Here is a 15,471-nt window from a genome sequence, read left to right as displayed (position 1 = left end):
TGTGGGAACAGAAAGTGTGTCGCTGGGAGAGCCAGCGTGTTTCTCCTCGGGGTGAGACTCCTGGCTCTAACAAGGTGCCAGGCGGCACAGAGGAGTGTGCTGGAGCCTGAAGTGTGCTGAGAAGGTGTGATGATGAGGGGGAGCAGTTTGCCAACACCTCCCCAAATGAAGGCAGAGGTGTGAGGAGCAGGCAGGAGTCAGAGTGCAACCGAGGGTCGCTATAAGGTCAGAACTTCAACTGAGGCCACAAACATGTGGCGAAAGTTAAAGTGTTGGTCTGTGCTAAATGCCAAATGATAACAGAGTGCATTTTTGCCACAATTTGGTAGGAGTGGGGCATGAATATATGACTAATTAAACAAACTCTGCTTGATCTTAGCTGGTTTAGATAATTTGAATTGTCTCATCAACAAGCTTTGTCCCTTTTTAAAATGTATTTTCTTATTCAGATACAGTATGCCTATTTTTATGTCTGACAGCTAGATGGGTAAAAATAGTAATTTAAGTGTTTTAGTGGTGTGTGTGTGTGTGTGTTGGGTTTGAGGAGTGTTACTCCCAACACCTCCACACATGAGAGCTGCAGTGTGTGAGGAGTCCTCGCTGCTCCATCCAGCAGCACCTCACCTAAAAGGCCATCTCAAGGTACAACGTGCTGCGAACAATAAACGGACACACGTTTCCTCCGTTTCACACAGGGTTTCACAGGGTCACTAAAAGGCTGCAGAAAAGTCAGACTGAGACTCAAATGTACCTTTTTGTGCAGAAATATTTCTGACTCTGCAGATGTTAGAAACTCAAGTGAGCTCGCTGCTGTTTGAAAAAGACAAACAGATTTTTATCTAAGTGGCACAAAGGTTGCATTAAATTTTAGTCATGTGATAAATTTAATTCAAAGATGTAATGTGAAATGTCTCGACAGTAAAGCAGCCCTTTCTCATGTAGTATAGCAATAAAACAGGATGACGTAACTTACATTTAGACGAAAAATCTACAATTCTCGTTGCTTGTGAGCGTTACTGAAAGGATGGAGATATGCCGTAACAAGTTTTTTCAGTTTTTTTCAGTTGGCCGCAGATCACTGTTTGAGACCAACAAGCAATAAAATCTGTAGTTTTTTCAGCGAGTTATCGCTGCATTTCCAGTAGCTTTTAGCTACTGAATTAAAGTGTTTTTGGTGACACAATGCTGTGTTTCTACCACAGGTATTGTGCTGGGTGCCACGAATTCCTGTTGCTTTTTTCCGAGACTTTGCTGTGTTTCCCGGCAGGATAATGCCATGAACACCTGTTGTTTTTTAGCCAGTCATCACTGCCTTTCCAGCGGCTTCTTAGCTGCCAAACTTGGGTGTTTTTTAGTGAACTGTTGCTGTGTTTCCACTGGGTTTGTACCCAGTAAAGACATTGTTTTACACAAAGACATCATTGCATTTTCTGCTAGAACACTGCCATGAAAAGTGGTTGTTTTTCGTAAAGACATAGTTTGTTTTCCTGATTAGATACTGCCATGAAAGAGTGACATTTTCGCATTTCCTGTCAGGACAGTGCAATGAAAAGCAGTTGTTTTTTACAAACATTGCTTTGTTTCTTGCTGCTTTAGTGTCACCAAAACCGTCATTTATCACTGTGTGTACGGCAGCTTTTAGCCACGAAACATTTTTTTTTTTAAAGACCTTTGCTATGTTTCTGTTGTGATAGTTTCATTAAATACTGTTGTTTTTTTACACAGACATCACTGCATTCCCGCCAGGATTGTGGGACCAAAACAATTTATTTTAAGCCCAAACATGATGTTTTCATAACCATAACCATTTTTTGTGCCCAAGCCACATGTTGATGACAGAACTGTTGAAACACAACATATCAGCTACATAATAACGTACAAATGTAATGTATCTATGGTTTGCAGAAACGTACAATCTAACATTAATTCTGGCAATTGGGATTTTTTTTTGACTCAGCTTGTTTTACTGTAATTGTTTTAGGCTAAAGAAAATGTGAGATTTATCCAGTCTCCACTAGAATAACATTGATACCTTGTGGTCATGTTTCTTTTTTCTTTTTTTTTTAACGAAATAAACATATTTAGTCTGCTGAATGAATAAAAAAATGTTAACGTAAACAAAAAAAATAATAATAATAATAACAATAATAATAATGTGGGAAAACTTCAGGGCCTCGTTATTGCGCTCATTTGTGCTCTGTCTCTGATTTAGGTCAAAATCCAGAACAACAGAAGTATTTAACAAGTTAAAAATCACCATATTATGAATTGGGCAAAAAGTCAATTGCTCTTGAAAAGCATTCCTTGTTTGATAATTTCCATAAAGATGTGTTTTCTATGAGTTTGACTCTGAGGATGAACTATAAGATATCACATCACCCTCACTAAGCAGAGAGTATGTACACAAGACAAAAGAGCAGTTGGTCACTAATTAGCAGCATTCCTCGCTCCGGGGGAGAGCGGAGGGGAGGAGGCGCTGTCTGTGCTGTCAGCAAATGTGAAAACAGTGGGGGTACACACACACACACACACACACACACACACACACACACACACACACACACAAACACACATATACAGAGAGAGATAAGGGGGGAGTAAACAAGTGTGCCATTCCTTGTTTATCCTCGGCTCCGCTGTGGAGAGCAGAGCATTTGGATGAATGGACAAAACTTTTGTGCTAAGAACTGCTGCTGGTGTCCAATTTGGTGCAGAGTCAAAGAGTGGTCGTGACCCCTGACAGGTCGGAGGGGGGAGAAGTTAGAGAATGCAAAATTTCAGACAAAGACTGAGGAAAAATGAGACTAAAGAGTTCTCACTAAACATGCGTAAAAAAAATCCCTGTTTCTCAATTAATTTTATCTATTTATTTATTTTTTTACAACAGGTACACAATCATTTTGTAGTCATGATACAAGACAAGAGAACATTTGCACTATTTATTTCATATTTTATTCATTATAGTTGCAGTTAGTTAATGAGCCGGTTGCACATCTGTTAAACAACAAACAAACTGAACAGATTTTGGGTTCATGATGTCGCTGCCATGTGGATCAAAGCTTTGCTGATATTTAGTTGCCTGAATTTTTTTTCATTCAACATTTCTGCCCCATAATATCTTCAGATGATTAAGCCTCAGTTTACAATTTACAGCTTTATTCTTTCTATTATAAGAGGCTTTCATCAGCTCACATCACTATATATAAACTGTGATGCAATAGTAACTGTGCAGTTCTCAGTTTCATCTGCAAAATTGTACGTCATGCAGACTGACTTGACGCCCTTTACATTATTTCATTATTCATTATTTCAACTGTACAATACTCTTTTATTTAATTCTTACCTATTCTACTTTTCCATTTATATTTAGCACACTTCTAGTATGATGCAAATATTTGTTAAATTTCTTATGTACATATTTGTATTTATTTCAAAAACTTGTATTTCTGATAAAACTTACCTTTTTCTTATATTTTTTTTCTTATTTACATTTTTGTGTGTTTTACTTATTTTTTCCTTAATGTTTTTTTCTTATATTTGTATTTTTCCTGTTATTTTTATTTTTATATTTGTACAAAGTGTGTTATTCAGCATAATGCTCTACTTTTCTTGCATGCTCATTATTTTTATTTCTATTTCTTTTTTTCTGTATTCATGTATGTGGTATAAGAACGACTGTAATGTCTCCTGATTTCCCACGGGGAAATTACTGATGATGATTTATGACAAGCATTTAACTTCTGGTTTTGAAAGCAGAGAAAAGCAAAACTAGGCTACAAAAAATAAATTAATTTGACTGATAAATGTTTCATTAAAAAAAAAACAAAAAAAAAACACACACAAAAAAAGTTGCTTGGCTCCAAACTGTGCCTGCTGTTAATCAGAAATGTTCATCACCTTCTAGTGGGCCCTATCGGTAGGTCATGTCTTCTTGTTGCTTGTTATTTGCTATTATTACATCTTTCTTATTAAGGTCTATGTAATTCCAATATTAAATCCATTATAGCGTCTGTGACTTCTTTAAAATCAGATCTTTGTGTTTCCATGCAGATAAAATCCCTCTTCATTAGCAGATGCTTGGACTGAAGGAGCACGTATTTGTGCACACTGTTATCTCTATTATATCAGTCCTGCTTGACCCATCATCATCATCATCTGGCCCATTTGTGCCTTTTGCACCAGTTTGCTCCACTCTGCTTCCCAGCGGGGCTCCTGCCGGCCCCTGACAGCTTTGTTTATCCCAAACAAAAGAGCCATTAGGGCACATTAGGGGCCGATGAGGATCCTCACACCCGCTGTAATGGGCTGCACACGCCGTCAGTGCTGCACTTAAGTGTCTTCAAAAATCTTAGCGTAACCCTTTGAAACCTGGAACGACATCACTGACACAAGTATTTAAACCTTTGAAACCTGAGCAAATTGGGGTGGTTTTGTTTTGTTTTGGGTTTTTTTTGGGGCAATGGGCAACTTGGCAAGAAATGTCCGGCAAACTGAAAGAAATTAGTAGATTTTATAACTTATTTTTTTGAAAGTTAGGAAAAAATGTCCAGGGAACTAAAATTGTGATTGAAAATTTTTTTTAGAATTATTTTAATTTGTAAGCTTTTTTTCACGTCATTTTATTGTTTTATTTGTTTCTGCTGTTTTTTTGTCTTATTTATTTTCTGTTATTTTTTTGTGCTAAGTGTCTGAAAATGTTCTCGTACTTTTTTCTAATTTCTTGCAAATTTTCCTTTTTTTTTATTAAGTCGCTCACTACCTTCTTCGGTTTTTCAAAGAACTGAAGCCAGTTTTCCCAAGTTTCAAAGGGTTAAAAAATATATACATATATATATATATATATATATATATATATATATATATATATATATATATATATATATATATATATATATATATATATATATATATGTATATATTGCAGGCATAAAAGTGTCAAATTGTAATCCATAATATTGCAAAGTAGAGTTATTTCAAAAATCTGAATATTTTAGTTGCGATAAGAGAAGGAACAATCCGATACATGTGATTTTTTTTTTTATATACAGATGTTTTTATCCAGCACATCGTGAATTTGATTAAAGTCACACTGATAAACTTTAATGAGACAATGAAGGTGAAAAAGCACACGATTAATGCTATGTATGTAAGCTATTTTGGTGTTTGCTGCCCTGTAATGATCCGTCACCCCTGCAGCTCGTCTCTGCTCTCACTGATGAGCAGTTTGGTGTGAGGCCTCCTCCTCTCAGCAGGGTGGTGAGAAATCTCAAACCATGAGGTTGTCTGTAAAAACAACGAGGAGAAAAGTTAGACACCATCTGTGAGAAAGGCAGCAGGGAGCAACAGTAAACTAATTAACAAGAGAAAATTAGATTGAGATTAGAACAACAACCATCCCTCAACATCCACAGCACAAGTCCCGAAATTTAACTCTTTAAGACCTGGATTGACATCAGTTTTTTGTGTTGTGTTCAGAATCATTTAAACCTCTGAAAGCTGAGAAAACTGGATTAATATTTTTCAAACTGAAAGAGGAAGTAGTAAAAGGTAACAAAGAAATGAAAAAAAAGATATGATAAATAGCTGGGTGAGATGATTAGATATTATTTTATGTGTTGAAAACTACATGAATAACTCTTATAATTGTATTTTTTAAATTATACCAAAAAAAGTATTTTCTTGCACACCTGTGTTTTATTACTGCTTATTTTCAGGTAATTTTCTTGTAACTCTTTTTACTAATTTCTTGCTCTTTTTTGGGACATTTCTCTAGAAAATATCCAGAAAATTATGTGTATTTTGTTTTACTCTCAATTATCATACAGAAAAAAAGATAAACAAATAGCACTTATTTTCTTGTTTTTGTTTTTTTTTTCATTTCCCTTTTCTTTTTTATTTTCAATACATTTTCTTGTAACATCTTAATAATTTCTTGCTTTTTTTTTAGCGTCATCTCTTATTAAGCTGCTCTTGACCTTCTTTCCATGTTTCTGAGAGAAATCGAGCCAATTTCTTGATCAATGGGTTAATGGATTAATAAATGCATCACAATTTGGGGGGATTTTAGTGGATTATCTGCATGGTTTAGGGGGTAACAGAAGAAAAAGATAGATGTATGTTTTAAGAAGTTACTTCTTCAAAACACTATCAGCTTTTGTCAAGTTAGAACAGATTTCCTCCTCTGAGACGTTTTGATGAATTCAGGCTCTGATCAGCTCTGAGCGTCTTTTTCAAACAGATTGATTTGTTTGGCTCATTTAAGACAGAATAAAAGACATCTTTACAAACAGCCCTTGACAGAAGGAAAGGACAAAACGCAAAAGAGGGACTTGAACTCACAACCTTCAAAATATAAAACCATTTTTCAACCAGCCAAGTTATAAAAACCACAAAATATGTGACTATTTTTCAAAATAAAATTACAGATTCAGGTCGGTTGGTTGGTTGTAATTTCTGGGGGTTCACAGCAGGTTCAGGTTATTTTGATGGATTAAAAAAATATGCTACAATCTATGAAAGACTTTTGATTGTTTTTCTGTTGGGCTTTTTAAATGATTACCTGCGAGGTTTAAAGAAAACAGAAAAAGGTGTAAATGAGATACTTGAACAAACAATATCCTAATCGAAGGATTGTTTCTTTACCAACTAAACTACTACGTCTGAGTACTGCAGGAAGTTAATTGGACAAAAATTAGACATTATCAGGTTGTGAGTTCAAGTCTTCCTGTGTTTTTAGGGTTTTAAGTAAAACCCTCAGAGAGCTGTCAGAAAAGTCTCTCTGACTGTGAAAAATAAATGTTTAACTTATTTCATCACCTTGATATAACTTTTTTAAGCCCTTAAAAGAATATAATGTACCGTACTTAGTTTGAGTGAAATGTAAAGGAGGGACTTGAACCCCAAACCTCCTAATCATAAGACAAGTGCTGCACAAACTAAGCTATCCAGAATGAACATTAGGAGGAGACTCTCACATACAGGTTAAAGGAGTCAGATTCGGCTTCGTGTCGACAGACTGCTTCGTTAGGCTGATTCAAGACAGGCTTCTCACCATAAGAGACACCTGTGAGGGTTTGCAGAAGAAAAAGACAAAAAAACACAAATAAGATTTGAACTCATAACCTTCAGAGAATGGAAAATATTCTCTACCAACTGAAATCTCAGGTCGGTGTGACACAAAATCAACTTTTTTAACATGGAAATTCAGTTTCTTCGTGGAGCTTTACAGCAGGTTTAAGGTCATTTAATAGATAAATAATTATGTTACGATCTATTAAGCAGTTTTGATCAGTTATCTCTTCCATATAAGTTTTTAAAGCTCTTTAAAAGAAATGTTTTGTTGGATATTAATTTTAGCCAATCCTATATTTCCTGTTAAAAGTTTTAAATAGTTTGACTGCATGTTTTAATGGGTAACAGGAGAAAAAGACACTGAAAATGGAGGGATTTGAACCTTCAACTTTATGATTATGGGACAATGTCTCTACCAACTGAGCTGAGAGGACTTATTGATCAGTGGTGACTCGTATTAATGAGAACAGTTTTTCAGTGTGAACAGGTTTCACTCTGAATTAGTTTCACTGTGATCATCTTTCACTGTCAACATGTTTCAGTGTGGAAACTTTGTTTCTCTGCAGGTTGATGAAGGTGAAGTTTCTGCAGCTTTAGTTTGATCTTCTTTCTCTCTCTGAATCTTCCATTCATCGATGCCAAAGATGGTCCGGAGGATAAAAACACCAACTGATGACACACCGTTCCTGGTTCAATTCCCAGTTAAGGTATGCCACACAGGAGTAAATGTGATGAATGAATGAGAGCTCTAATAAACAACAACTAAAAACTTCAAACCTTACGATCACAAGAACCATTCGTTGCGATTTCTCGTCGATTTCAACTTGCAAATGTCTGAATTTCCAACAACAGGAGAAGGATACAAGGATTCAAGAGAGAAGAGAGAGAACGTGTTACTATAACTGAGCCCTGAGGGTTGAGCTCGCTAGATAAACCAGCTAGCTTGACGGGCAAAGTGAGTTTTTAAATTTTTGTTGTTGTTGTTGGTTTTGTTATCACTTTAAAGCATTAGCGAGTATTATAGAATGCATAAAGGTTTATTACAGTGGCCACACTCCATTATAAGGTAAGGTTTAAGTAGAGTTTTTTTGTTTGTCTGTTTTGTTTGTTTTTTATCACAGCCTTGGATACGTCAATGATTTGCAGCAACGTTGACTGCAACAGTGCACCTGGTTAAAAAAAAAAAAATTAAAAATTTAAAAGCATGCATTTTCTCCATATGTTAACTATGAAAAAAAATTAATAATTTTGTTTTTTTAAATTGAAAAATTACAACACTGGGTGGAAAAATAGTAAAAATTACAAATTCAGTTTTTTATTTTTATTTTAATGGGCAAATTCTTTATCCATAAACAAAAATGTTTAGGTTCACAACACTATTTCCATCTTTTCTTCATTGATTTCAACTCAAAGCTGTTGCTCTTATAAATAACAAAAAAGCAGTCTATCACAAAAACTTACTTGGCGAAACTCCAGATGTGACATGAATATAAATTATTTCTGTCTGTTTGCTTTTGTTTCTGTCCATGTTCATTCTTTTATTTATTCATTTTTATTTTAAGATTTTTATTGATTTATATATTGATATTATGATTATTTATTATTATTTATCATGTTCTGTGTAGAATGCCAATTGTCTGTGCTGTCACATATGATTGCGTTATTGTTTATCTGGCATATTTTGAACATATTTTTTTGTCAAATGAATCTGTGAAAAAAAAAATCCAAGGCAAAAGCCCAAAATGAAAACCCAGAAATAATACAATGCAAGTTGTTATGTTTTGATGGCTGTGGGATCAAAAATTGCAGTCCCACTTTTATTTGCACAGTGTATTTTAGACTGCAAATTCCAAGATTAAACAAAAATACACGATCCTGCCAAAAATCCGTGCATGTACATGCATGAACACAAACAAAATTACCAAAATAAAATGCAGAATGTAAAGTGCATAAAATGCTGCAAACAGTCCCATAAGGGTCAGTGGAGAAGATAGTCAACAATGAGTCCATCATTTGCAGTTTGGTAACATTTGTCACGCAGCAGGACTGTGCCCTTCTTCCAAACTGCAGCACGCACGCGCACACACTTACAAACACACACACACACACACACACACACACACACACCCCTCCTCCCAGCGCCAGGGCTTTATAAACCCCTGCAGTCGTCTCTCTCTTTCACAGCACCTTTAGTCTATCGTGTGCACCAGCTGCTACAGTCCAGTCTTGCTCAAAAGGGAGCTGCATTCCTCCGACGAGCCTGCGTACGCTTTTTTAACAAAAAAAATCCAAAAATATTTGGGTTAATTTCCCTCCAGTGGCAGAAGAAAAGATGAGCTCCGCCTGCCTGGTCCTCCAGCAGCCGTCCTTCAGCGCTGCACCGCGGTGGTCGAGCCCGCTGACGGTGAGCAGCAGCTCGGACACGAACGGCAGGTAGGCACCGGTCACCGACTGCGTTTTAACGTCAAAATGTAAATTATGGTGGACAGATTACAGACAGGAAACTGTTAGCTGATGATATCGTGAACATATTAGCTGAGACATAAAACGGCCACTAATTTTAGCTGCTGTATGTTAGCTTAAAGGTAGTTTTAATCACTGTACGTTACAGCGGCTGCTTTTGTAATGAGTTCACTGACGCACATTAAAATACACGTTTATTTGCTCGATAGCAATTTAACAGATAACAGTTAAATCCTACATTTTGTGTCAAAGAAGTGTTTTCTAGGTAAAGCAAATAATTGCTAAGCTAACTCTAGATTAACCAGAGTCTGAATGGTTGCTAGGCGACAAGAGCAGCTAACGTCCATATTTAGATGCTAAATAAATAAAGCAAAATAAACTGTTTTTCCTCAACAAAAACTCAGTTTATCAGAACTTAAAGTCAAACCTAGGTATTTTATGGTTACCTAGAAAATTGTTTTTCCTATATTACTTAATCAGGGGTATTTTTCTTTTTTCTTTTGGTCTCTTTTTTGTGCTTTTTAGCTACCTAAAAGAGGATATCAGAATAGAAATATAGGACTATATGATGTGGTATGGTGAGGATAATGCTCAAACAAAATCCATCTTGAGTGTGTTTTTTAATTTGTCTGTCTGGTGGAGTCTTTTTAAGTCTTTGATTAGTGCTCCTAAGCAAAATGTCTCTAAGTTATCTAAATTTTACTTGATTGTATAAAAAAAAGTTGCTGGGAATTTGCTGTATATAATGTTGAAAGTTTCAGTTTTGACATTTAAACCAAGTTTTGTGTTCGAGTTTGTTATATTCTAAATATTGACTGAAAGATTTTCATTTTTATTGTAAATGGGTATTGGTTTCAAATACCAGTTATCAGTGTCATTAACTATTAACAGTCTGTATCGGCCCTGAAAAACCAATATTTTTACTTTTAATACTTAAACACATTTTCCTTCCTGTTGCTTGCTTTTACTTCAGTGACATTTTCAACACAGGACTCTTATTAGTATTTTTGCAGTGTGATATTAGTACTTTTACTTAAATAAAGGGTTCGATTAATTTCTCCACCTCTGGAAACATCAAGGTGTGCAACTAGATAGAAAACATGTCTAATTTGCCGTATGTTTTTATTCAAAGCTTTTACAGTAGCCTAGGATCAGTTTGACTGTATTTTATAACTCAAAATATTCAGGAAGTTTTTTGAATGTAATGAACTTTATGTTTCTCCTTCGTAGCACCCAGACGCCCCTGTGGAGACCTTGGTTATCCAGCAACACGGATGGAGAGCGATGCCCACGGAGCAAGCTGTCCTGTGTAAGTTACATTTGATTTAGGATCACAGATTCACTTAAAATTTGTGTTTTGTTTATCAGTCTTGGTTCTCAGAAATATCAAAAACCTTTATATGCAACCCCACCTTGACCGATCCCTACCTTAACCTGATTTTGGCAATGCATATATCATAGATATTTTTGGATTTGAGCCATATTTGCGCGTTACTGTTATCTTAAACTTTTTATATTTGCACTCTTTCCACCTTTGAACTGCTGCACAGCAATTTAACTTTGGATAAATAAAGTTTTATCTCAGATATATCGAGGGACAAAATCTCTGACAGCAAACAAAACAAAATTTCTTATGATGTGTATGTGGTCGGGGCTCTCATGTGTGCATTCAGGCAGTTAAGGAAGTCAATCATGTTGAATTCATCAATAGCTGCTGGGCAGCAGAGCGTAGAGAAGGTGTCAGCATCAAGTCGTTTCCCCTCTGAGGTCACCGTCAAATCCACCTCAGCCCTGCATGAAGAAAGACAGCCCTTTCATTGATTTGAATGGAGCCAGTGCATCGACGCTGCAGGCAGGGGTGTAGACACACAGGGGGCTCCTGGCCTGCACGCCTCAGAAACACATTTAGTCCCACATGGCAGCGATAAGGCTGCAGTTTAACTCTTTGAAGTCTGGATAGACATCAGTTATTCCTGTGCTGCATTCAGAGGCCTTTCACAAGTATTTGATCCTTTGAAACCTGATCAGAAAGGGTTAATTCTCTTCAAAAACATGGGGAAAGGCAACAAGCAAATTACAAGAAATTGGTAAAAGGTGACAAGAAAACAAACTTAGTATTGTTACCTTTTTGAGGGCATTTTTTGACCCTTAATTTATTTATTCATTCATTTTGTCTTTCTTTGTTTATTTTTATAGCTTGCAGGACTTTTCTTGCCAATATTTTAAAAAGGAGGGAGTGAGAGAGATTAGAAAATTCGCAAAAAAGGGGGGAAAAAATGGCCACATACTATATTTGCAATTATTAAAAACAAAATATAGGAAAAAAATTAACTTGTAATTTTAGGGTTATTTCCCTTCTTGTTTTTGTTTGTTTTGTTTTGTTTTTTTTAACTTTTTGCTAAATTTCGGGTAATTTTCTTGTAATTTTCCCTTTCTTTTTCTTATTTGTTTTTATTAATTTATAGCTCATTTTGGGGTCTTTTTTTGTCCATGTGTTTTAAAGAAATCAAGCCTATTTGCTTAGGTTTCATAGGTTGCAAGTAATTAGAAGAAAAATAGAAGAAGACTTCTACCAAAACCTCATCACCTCTTGACAGTTTACAATCATCCCAAATTTAATTTGCAAAGAGGTCTGAGTGAGCAAAACACCAGCGTGGCTAGAAGAGTAGCTGCTCATTTCATTTTAAGATTTATAGATGACACTTAAATAGAGGAGACATTCATTGTGACACATAAACAGGCTCATAGCTGTAAGGCTGTCGTCTTCGCTGGCAGGAAGCTAACACGTGCCGGGTGACACCCGGGTGGGAAATTAACACCAGTCTGCTGCCAAATGACGCTTCACTCTCACCATCAGCTGCACTGGCACGTGACCAAAAGGCTCATATCATCTTTTCTTTTCTGACATTTTGCAGGATGAAATTCTTGTTGTTTTCTTTTAAAATTAGTATTTTTTATTTTATTTTATCAGTTTAACCAGACTGTAGCGATAGAAAGGCACCACTCCCCTAAAAGCAGCATTGCTTCCTGCTTGTTTGGGGGAAAGATGCCAAAATGAACACCTCTGGGGAGAGACTGGCTGAGGGGGAAATTCCCACAGTCCCTCAGGAGAGCACACACCTCGTTACAGAGCCGCTCCCTTCACACGCTGAGCGACGTGCCAGCTCACCGCTGCCTCAGCCTGTGATGTGTTAACACTTTGTTGGCCATCTGATTGCCATATGAGAGGTTAACAGTCCCGTTTTTTAGGCTGTTTTAGTGTTTCAAGTACAGCACGCTGGCAGCTAGAGGTCTTTCTACAGGTCACAGTTTGGGTTTGCCTGATGTGCAGAGTCGGGGTGATGGAGGGAGTGTGAAAGAAAATGTGTGACTGTAGTTAATTCTTCTTTGTCACTTTTTTGTTTTAAACCAAATCACTCAGCACTAACAGATTTTTATTTTATTTTTCTACCACTAGGGGGCAACAGAAACAAGTTGTGACATATCAACACCAGTGATTATAACAATTATGATCGATTAATCGATTATGATCAGTCATAAAAAATTGAATCAAACGTAATGCTGTTATAATATATATACAATATGTTGCTGTGAGCTTTGATTTATGAAAAAACACATTTAGTATTGTATGGAAGAAAAAAAAATCATGTTTTTTCAAATATTGATTAATTGATTGTTAAATTTACCAGTTAATCGATTATAAAAAGTGCTGTTGCAGAGCAGTTGGTTTTGGGTCCACCTGATGAATGCAAGTCCAGTGCACTCACCTCCTTTTTCTCTGACTTCTGCAGCCGTACTCCAGACCCACAGTGCCAGGCTGCTTCTCATCAGACGGCAAACCGCAGGCCTTCCAGCACCCTGTCAGGTCAGTGTCCTCTCTGTTTTTACACATGTCTCACATATGGACTTCTGTAGGCGCAGAATCATGCATTAAATCCACATTGGAGAGTGTAGTTTGACTCCTCTGGAATTTGAGCAATGCAGCAAAAGCTATTTCTTTATATTTAACCCTATGAGATCTGAGGGAAGTGGCTTCAGTTCTTTCTTTCTTGTACTTGTATTTTTTTGGGTAGATTAATTTATAACAAAACGTCATATTTCTCTAAACTCTTGTGGTTTTTATGCTTAAATCATCATTTGTAAAGTAACTTAAGTTGTCAGATAAATGTGGTGAAGTAAAAACTGCAATATTTCCCTCTGGACTTTAGTGAAGTAAAAGTTTAAAGCGGCATGAGAAGGAAGTACTCTAATAAAGTACAAGTACCTCAGATTTATACTTGAGTAAATGTACTTAGTTACAATCCAGCACTGAATGAAACTTGCACCTGAATGTTAACATGATCTCGATGTTTCTCTCTCAAACAGGCTTTTCTGGCCTAAATCCAAGTCATTCGACTATCTGTACAGCGACGGAGAGGCTTTGCTGAGGAACTTCCCCGTTCAGGCAACCATCAGCTTTTATGAAGACTCTGACAGTGAAGATGAGGATGACGAGGACTGGGAGGAGGACGGCGACTCTGAGGAGTGCCTCAAACAGCCGTCTCATTTCACCTCCTACAACTGAGCGTCACAGAGCATCTCTGTCTTCCTGTGAAACAGCCGGAGAGACGACTGTTTGCATTTTGCCTGCAAAAAACGTTTATACACACTTAGATTGATTAACCCTTCAAAACCTGGACTGATCACTTTTCTTGTGCTGCTTTCAAACGCCTTTCACAAGCACTTAAACCTTTGAACCGAGAGCAAATTAGTTTCTTTCATTAACATGTGGGGGAAAAGGCAATGAGCAACTTACTAAGAAATGTTCCACAAATTGCAAGAAATTAGTAGATTTAGACTTCTTTTTTTAAAAAAAAGCTAGGGAAAAATGTTGGAAGTAAAAAGAAAAAAAGTGGGGCATAAAAGTTACATTATTATCATGATTCTATATTTTAAATTATATTAAACATTTTTGAAAATATTTTTATCACCATTGTTTTTTTTATTTTTTGTTTTATTGTTTTTGGTGCCAATTTCCAGGTAATTTTTTATTAATTTCTCACTCATTTTTGGGTAATTTCTTCTAAGACTGCTCATTGCCTTGTTTCCTTTTTTTTTTAAAGAAATCAAGCCAATTTGCTAATGTTTCAGAGGGTTAAACTGCATTTTTAAAGGTGCACGTGACATTTTACAGATTAGGATAAATCAGCAATGTAGGACAAACAAACAACAGAAGTCACAGGAGAGACAAAATATTTCATTTATTTTAAAAATCAGCATGATTGTGTTTTTAGATTGTGTCTGCCTGCATACCTCCCTAACAGGTGTGACCACTAAGGGACTCATGTCACGTTACTCACATAGACAGGTAGATAATTCAGAAACGCCACAACAAACAGAGATTTTAAAACGAATGCATACAATCCCGAGTCCTGCTGTCTGTTTTCTCGGCAAGCTCTCTGTAGCTGAGTGGTTTCACATCGCCTGTTGTCTGTACTGCACAGTGGTGCAGTGGTATGCAGTATCTGCCTCATAATGTTGTTGTTTTTTCTCAGTGTGTATGGTGAGAGAGGAAAGCCAAGCATCATGTTCTCCCATATTGGGATATTTGTTACGTTAAAAAGTCAATCTCAGGGTCTGATCCTTGCCAGTGTATATATATAGAAAGAACATTTCTAACTTATGTTGTACATAACTTGTACATAAACACATGTTTACATCGACTTATTTTTTTATACATTTATGCATCAGTCTCATTTTGTACTGTCCAAACACTGTCCAAGCTGAGGTTGTATTTAAAAAAAAGTTTTGGGGGAATAAAGAATGTTTTTCCTCATTTGTTTTTACTGTTATCTGTATGCAGACTTGTTGTCAATGTTTTTTAACCATTATTATCTCTCTGTAAAAGCTTTTGATGTGCATGTGCTGCTTCTGATTAGCTTGAGGGAGCAAAGGACC

The 15,471-nt window shown here is 36.3% G+C and overlaps 1 protein-coding gene across 2 annotated transcripts; it reads left to right on the top strand.

Moving 5' to 3' along the window:
- The first annotated feature begins 7,675 nt into the window (after positions 1-7,675).
- On the top strand, positions 7,676-14,350 carry ripply1 (ripply transcriptional repressor 1). Of its 2 annotated transcripts, XM_042499906.1 has the most exons (6): positions 7,705-7,778; positions 7,924-8,026; positions 9,390-9,504; positions 10,765-10,843; positions 13,326-13,399; positions 13,900-14,350. In XM_042499906.1, coding segments are annotated over exons 2-6 (468 nt in total). In that variant the 5' UTR covers positions 7,705-7,778; positions 7,924-8,025; the 3' UTR covers positions 14,099-14,350. The 2 variants fall into 2 exon arrangements, with proteins under 2 accessions (XP_042355841.1, XP_042355840.1); XM_042499907.1 differs by lacking the exon at positions 7,924-8,026 and having other exon boundaries at positions 7,676-7,778.
- The last annotated feature ends 1,121 nt before the right edge of the window (positions 14,351-15,471 follow it).

This window comes from Plectropomus leopardus, chromosome 13 (assembly GCF_008729295.1).
Source record: "Plectropomus leopardus isolate mb chromosome 13, YSFRI_Pleo_2.0, whole genome shotgun sequence".
Classification (NCBI taxonomy): Eukaryota; Metazoa; Chordata; class Actinopteri; order Perciformes; family Serranidae; genus Plectropomus; species Plectropomus leopardus.
Note: the sequence above shows the minus strand (reverse complement) of the source record. Positions and strands in the feature narration are given on the sequence as shown.

What these genes read in the sequence shown, in the direction of transcription:
- ripply1 (XM_042499906.1), top strand. An exon ending in AGCTCGGACACGAACGGCAG is followed by an intron (nt 9,505 to 10,764) that starts GTAGGCACCGGT and finishes TCTCCTTCGTAG; the next exon opens with CACCCAGACGCCCCTGTGGA. An exon ending in GCCTTCCAGCACCCTGTCAG is followed by an intron (nt 13,400 to 13,899) that starts GTCAGTGTCCTC and finishes TCTCTCAAACAG; the next exon opens with GCTTTTCTGGCCTAAATCCA.